This window comes from Arachis ipaensis, chromosome B07, assembly GCF_000816755.2.
Source record: "Arachis ipaensis cultivar K30076 chromosome B07, Araip1.1, whole genome shotgun sequence".
Taxonomy (NCBI): Eukaryota; Viridiplantae; Streptophyta; class Magnoliopsida; order Fabales; family Fabaceae; genus Arachis; species Arachis ipaensis.
This window is the reverse complement of record NC_029791.2, coordinates 18,310,773-18,317,446: the sequence shown is the minus strand read 5'-3', so window position 1 is coordinate 18,317,446 and position 6,674 is coordinate 18,310,773. Positions and strand designations below refer to the sequence as shown.

Here is a 6,674-nt window from a genome sequence, read left to right as displayed (position 1 = left end):
ACAGAGAAGAGTGGTGGCATCTAAGATTGAGAGTGAGATAGATTAGGCCATTTTGCCATTTTGGTGAGACTGAGACTGAGAGTGAGAGAGAAGAGAGAAGAGTGAAGTAGAGAAGCTCGGGAAGGCATGCACAGCAACCTCAGACATAGCTCCACTGCCTTCTTCCTCTGCCGCTGCCGTGCTCCGACAAACACTCCGCTCATTCTTCTGCTGCTCTCCAAAGATGCCACCTTTGAATTAGGGATTTTGGTGAGTTTTGAGAGTGAGAAAGAAAGAAAAGGGGATTGGGGGTATTTTGGGACTGCGCGTTTTGGTTTTGTTTTTTTCTTTTTTTTTTAAAATTAAACCAAAACGGCGCCGTTTGGTGTTGAAGAGGAGAACCGGACTTAAAAAAACCGGCCAGTTCATCCGGTTTATCGATTAACTATCGATTTGGCCGATTTTTTTACCGATTTTTTGCAGGCCGATTTTAGGTATTGACCGGACCGACTAACTGACCAATTTCCGATTAATCCGGTCAAACGGCTGGTACAATCCGATTTTCAGAATCATGATAAATAGTAACTTTAAGGTTTTGATCTTCAATACATCAAAATTGCCAGAGTTGCGATTCAGTTCTATTTAAAAAAAAAATAAAAAAACCATAAGAATCAAATTCTCTCAATCATGTTCATAAATTAAAATATACTTCCACATTTTTAAGTATTTTTTTGATAATTTAATATAGATAATTTTAAATTAAGAAATTATAAAAATTCCAACATATTGTGCTCTATTTATAATTGAAGCCAATAAAACACAACCACTCTTTTTTTCTATTATTTTATTACTAATATCTTTAATAATAATAAAAAAATACTCCACTTCACCTGCTCCAACGACTTTGGTTTCCGTGGATAGATAATGCAAGTCATTATTAACGAAAAGGACATGTGTAATGTGTTTAAGCAAGAAGTCAAATTGCTGCTGTTGGCGATACAGCCGCTTGTGTTTCAGTGCATAGAATTGTTTAAACAAAACAATGCAAGCTCACATGGCATATATTTTAAAACATTTTAAAATTTTTTATATATATGTGTGTGTGTTTTTTTGTGCTCCCCACCCCCACAGCTAGCGACTTGAGTTTTATTTGTGTGCGATCAAACGAGTTCTTTAGCCATGGTGCTCCAATTTGATCCTAAGTTTCTGACATCCTTTGCATTGGTTGTGTCAATGGTGTTGTTTATGTTGTACAATGATCTTGTGGTGAAGCCAAAGAGGCTGAGATCAAAGCTAAGTAATCAAGGTATAAATGGTCCAACTCCAAGCTTTATGATTGGGAATATCTGGGAAATAAAGAAGGCCAAGGAACTTATAACAACTACTCCAAAATCTCCTAATTTGGAACCCGTTGATGTTCATGATTGTGCTTCACTTAGCTTCCCTTTCATTGAGACATGGAAGCAAAAATATGGTATATAATTTTTGTTTTCTCTTACTTGCAAATTTTTTTTTTTTAATTCTTTTCTACTCTATATGTTCTTATGTTTGTAGGATCATTTTCTTTTAAAATATATTTATTACTATGACTTATGTTCTTCTATTTATTTTAAATTTGGAACCTTCATTCAATAATTATATTAAAAGAACAAAATCAGCCTATTTATAATTAGTCTCAGAATATAATGAGATCGATATACTTAATTCTAATATATTGATTATTGAAATAACAGGCAAAGTATTCACGTTTTCTATTGGAAACACACAAATATTGGTTGTGAACAAACCTGAGATCGTAAGAGACATTATCACATGCAAATCCTTGGACTTGGGAAGGCCTTCGTATGAGAAGAAAACTCTAGGGCCATTGCTTGGTCAGGGCATTGCAACTTCAAATGGGACCAAATGGGCCAACCAAAGAAAGATTCTAGCTCCCGAACTATACATGGAAAAGGTTAAGGTAAATGATAATATGAAATATTTTGAAATATACGGTGAGTAAAAATTAATAGTTAAATTAGTCATTAGAAGATAAGATATTTTTTAAATTTGTTCTTGAAAGATTTTCTTAATTGAATTGGTCTATCAAAGATTAAAAATTAATCATATTTATCTTTTAGTTACTCCATTAATAATTTCTATCAACGATTGATGTTGTAAAATGTTAATTGACAACATACATGATATCTGACATGTTTAATTGAACATTGACCAAATATATTTATAAAAATCTATTAATTTAGTTCTTTTTCTTAATTACATAAATCATATTCCCAACCTAGTGATTAAATTAATAGATTTTCATAAACATATTTGGTCAGCGTCTAATTGAACATATTAAGTGTCATATATGCTATCATCAATTAAATAACATTTCACATCATTAATCGTTGATGAAAATTATTAATGGAGTGGTTGAATGGCAAATATGATTAATTTGTAATTTTTTAAAGACTAATTTGATTAATAAAATTTTTTAAAGACAAATTTAAAAACCTCTTATTTTTCAAGGATTAATTTGACTATTAATTCTATAAAAATAACTTTTTTAATGATTTCATCTCATCATATTTTATTATGCTAACAAAATTTTTTAATTATATATATATTATGATACAAAATAGTCTAAAATGAGAAATAGATTTTATTTTATGTGAGACAATGCAGTTCTTCTATCATTTTTATCATTAACTCATCATAAAAAAAATTGCCTAAGTAGCACAATAAAGAAGGTAAAAACTCAGGTGAATATTTAATCAAATCAGTCAAATCATCTAATGGCTCTCAAATATCAACTTCATGTGAAGTTGACTTTACCTGAGTTTCCACCGATAAAGAAATCATTAAATGCTATACTATCATCGTTAAATTGGTTAAAAGTTTATCTTTAATCACTCGAACAAAACGATATTATTTTAATGTCAAATTAGTCAGAGATATATTTAACCAGTTTACTTGTCTATATTCAAAGATCATCTTAGAACATGTTTATCTTGCTATTGAATTTCTATAAATTAAATTGGCCTTTTAACTAACAACGTGTTTCAAGCGTCCTCCCTAGGGAATGATGACTATGATTGGTGAATGTGCTACTTCTTTGGTAAACTCATGGGATGATATAATAAAGGAAAATGGTGGAAGTGCAAATATAAAAGTTGATGAGTACTTTAGAGAATTCTCCGGGGACGTTATTTCAAGAGCATGCTTTGGTAGCAATTACTCTAAGGGCAAGCAAATTTTCTCAAAACTTGAAGCTCTTCAAGAGATACTGTCCAAGAATTCTTTGGTTATATGGATTCCAGGAATAATAAAGTAAGAGAATATCTATCTATTTATTAATTTTTTTTTTAGTTGGAATGCATGTTGATATTTTAATATTTCATAAGAGTGAAAGATTATTACACTACTGATTAATTTTGCTAGAGTAATATTGCAGAGTAAATTTTTTTCAGCCAACATCAATTATTTTTTTAAATTATTTTGTTTATCTTAAATTTTAAACTTTAAATGATTCTTAATTTTAAACCTGTTTAAATTATAAACTCTAAAAAAATTAATTAATGTTAACTAATTAAAAATTAATTTTCTATACTTTTTCGTTTTGCTATATCTCTATGCATTCGTAATAAGCGAAATTTTGCCATGAAATCGAAAGTACTAAACAAATTAACTATAATTAATTAATACAATAAATTAAATATATTCTAAAGTCAGATATTTATGCGTATCTCTGTAATAATTTTTTTATTTTCTTTTTTTTTCGTACGAAATGAATCACTAATTATTATTGATGTTTTACATATTGTAGATACCTGCCAACAAGGAACAATAGAGAAGCATGGAAATTAGAAAAAGATGTAAAAAATTGTATACTCGAAGTGGTGAGGGATAGAAAAAAATATGCTAATGATGATAACAACAAATTTAAAGACCTACTGCAAATGGTTCTTGAGGCTGCTAAGAACAGTAACCTGAGTGAAGGGGTCATTGAAAACTTCATTGTTGATAACTGCAAGACTATATACGTGGCAGGATATGAAACCACTGCAATTACTGCTGCATGGTGTCTCATGTTGTTGGCTTCAAATCAAGAGTGGCAAGATCTCGTTCGTGCAGAGGCACTTCAAATTTGCAATGGTAAAATCCCAGATTCTACTATGTTGAGTAAGATGAAACAGGTATGAATCATTACGCTGTCTATTATGATATTGAAATGTTTGGTAAGTAAAAAAATTAGTAAGAATTTGTTTTATTTATCATACAACAATTAATAAATATTAAATAAAATAAATTTTGACTGTTTTTTATTTTTTTAACATTATTATTGATTTAATTAAAAACCAAATATAGTTTAATTATAGAATCATTCCATGATTTCCATCCTAATCACCCAACAGTAAACCGTTCCAGACAAGATATTTTCTATACAAATTTAATTAAGAAATTAACTATTTTTTATTAAATATCAAATAACTTTTTTAAATTATTCTTTTATTTTAAATTATAATTTTAAATTCTCCAAAAAGTGAGGATTAAAAAAAATTATAATAAAATATTTACTGATATGAATTAATTAAAAATTAATTGCTTATATTTTTTCTATATTAAAAAGGGAAAAAAAAGACTTGTATGCTACCGATGATTATTGAAAAAGGAGAAATTATAATTTGACATTTTAAATTATATTGGGTGTGCTAGCAACATAAACGTGCATAATTTAAAAGTTCTGTAAGATTTTTCCCAACTACTTCTCATCATGTATGTTCATTCGGCTTCCTCCATATATTTTTATTTATTTGATGTGTCTTCTTTGACCTCATCATCATATATATACTCATATATCATATATGTTCTCATATCTACAAGTTCTAATAGTGTTTTCTCTAGACATAACTAATCATAACTTACATTTATTATTTTGGCAGTTAACAATGGTTATTCATGAAACATTACGCCTTTATTCTCCAATACCTGTTATTTCAAGAGAAGCCTTAAAGGATATGAAATTTGGCGATCTTAATGTTCCCAAAGGTGTACTAATTTGGGCAATGCCATTAACCTCACATACAGATCCAGATATATGGGGATCTGATGCCTACAAATTTAAGCCAGAAAGGTTTGCAAATGGAGTTAGTGGTGCATGCAAATTGCCACACATGTATATGCCCTTTGGAATGGGACCAAGAGTTTGTCTTGGAAGAGATTTGGCCATGACTGAACTCAAGATATTGTTAAGTCTTATTTTGTCTAATTTCTCTTTTTCTCTTTCCCCTGAATATATCCATTCACCTTCTCTTAAGTTACTTGTAGAGCCTCAATATGGAGTCAATTTATTAGTTAAAAAGCTTTGAATTATTTCTTCCTTAATAAAAGGTGTATTACACTTTCATGATGAAGGTTAATTAGTACAAGTTATTTTATAGGAATGTTACATGTAATCCAATAATTATGTGCGTTAGGGATGTCTCTTGTAGTAGTTACATACATTATAAGCATTTTTTCATATCCGTCCTTAATCTCTTTATTCCTACTAAAAATAAGTAGATAACCAAAGGAAACTAGGAAGAATTCAAGTTAAATTCCTAAAATGAAAATAGAAAAATTTCCAGGTTATTTTTAGAAGACTAACGATTTTAATTTAGAGTGCCAAAGAAGTAGTTCAATAAATGTGTTTGGATTGATGATTGTCTTAAAGGTTATTATATTCCTCTAATGAGAGTTTGATTAACTTAATTTTAGTAATTTATGATGGTGAAAGAAGTTTGAGAAATGGGAATGGTTGAAAGGTTGAAATGGGATAATGGAAATGATGAGACGGACTGAATGATAATTGTTCATACCCTGAGTTGAGCTGTCTGACTCGGGATGGTTAGCGACAAAGCAACCGACCTCTTCAGGTCGTACTATCCGACCTCTTCTCAAAGAGCTCGGTCAAATTGCTAGGAAAGTCCAATAAAGGGCCCAAATAGAGGAATACGACCCCAATCCGAAGGCAGCCCAAACCTATAGAGATAAGGGCGGTTCCCTTGAAGATAAGATGACCTCACTCAAAAGATAAGATAAGATAAGATAACTAACTTATCTTATCTAAAAAGGTCACTCCACACCATTATAAATACACTGGAGCACCCAGGTATAACTTATACTCTGATTCTATAAAAAACCTGCTTAATACCCTTGCTAACTTAGGCATCGGAGTCCCTTGCAGGTATCCCCACCCTCCGGTGACAAAGGATCAGTAGCCTAGTGGTGCACGAATTATGAATCCCACTTTTCACAACTCGTACCACTGACCAGCAAGTGCACTAGGTCGTCCAAGTAATACCTCACGTGAGTAAGGGTCGAATCCCACGGAGATTGTTGGTTTGAAGCAATCTATGGTTATCTTGTAAATCTTAGTCAGGAAATCAATTATGTTTATCAGTTGAATTTCAAATAAACAATAGAGCATGGATTAAAGGTTACTTGTTATGCAGTAATGGAGAATATGTTGGAGTTTTAGAGATGCTTTGTCTTCTGAATCTCTGCTTTCCTCTGTCTTCTTGTTCATGCACGCACGTCCTCCTGTGGCAAGCTGTGTGTTGGTGGATAACCGTTGTCAATGGCTACCTTCCATCCTTCCAGTGAAAACTACGCTCACGCGCTCTGTCACAGCACGGCTAATCACCGGTTGGTTCTCGATCCGGTTGGAATAG

General features: G+C 31.2%; 1 protein-coding gene across 1 annotated transcript; it reads left to right on the top strand.

Moving 5' to 3' along the window:
* Nucleotides 1,018-5,445, top strand: LOC107609758 (cytochrome P450 714C2). The gene is made up of 5 exons (XM_016311779.2): nucleotides 1,018-1,453; nucleotides 1,713-1,939; nucleotides 3,041-3,291; nucleotides 3,788-4,157; nucleotides 4,905-5,445. Exons 1-5 carry the CDS (start codon nucleotides 1,159-1,161, stop codon nucleotides 5,328-5,330), a joined length of 1,569 nt encoding a protein of 522 aa, XP_016167265.1. The 5' UTR covers nucleotides 1,018-1,158; the 3' UTR covers nucleotides 5,331-5,445.

Coding starts and splice junctions, on each gene's coding strand:
- LOC107609758 (XM_016311779.2), top strand. CDS start 1,159: ATGGTGCTCCAATTTGATCCTAAGTTTCTGACATCCTTTGCATTGGTT. Junction 1,454..1,712: donor GACATGGAAGCAAAAATATG/GTATATAATTTT, acceptor TTGAAATAACAG/GCAAAGTATTCACGTTTTCT. Junction 4,158..4,904: donor TGTTGAGTAAGATGAAACAG/GTATGAATCATT, acceptor TTATTTTGGCAG/TTAACAATGGTTATTCATGA.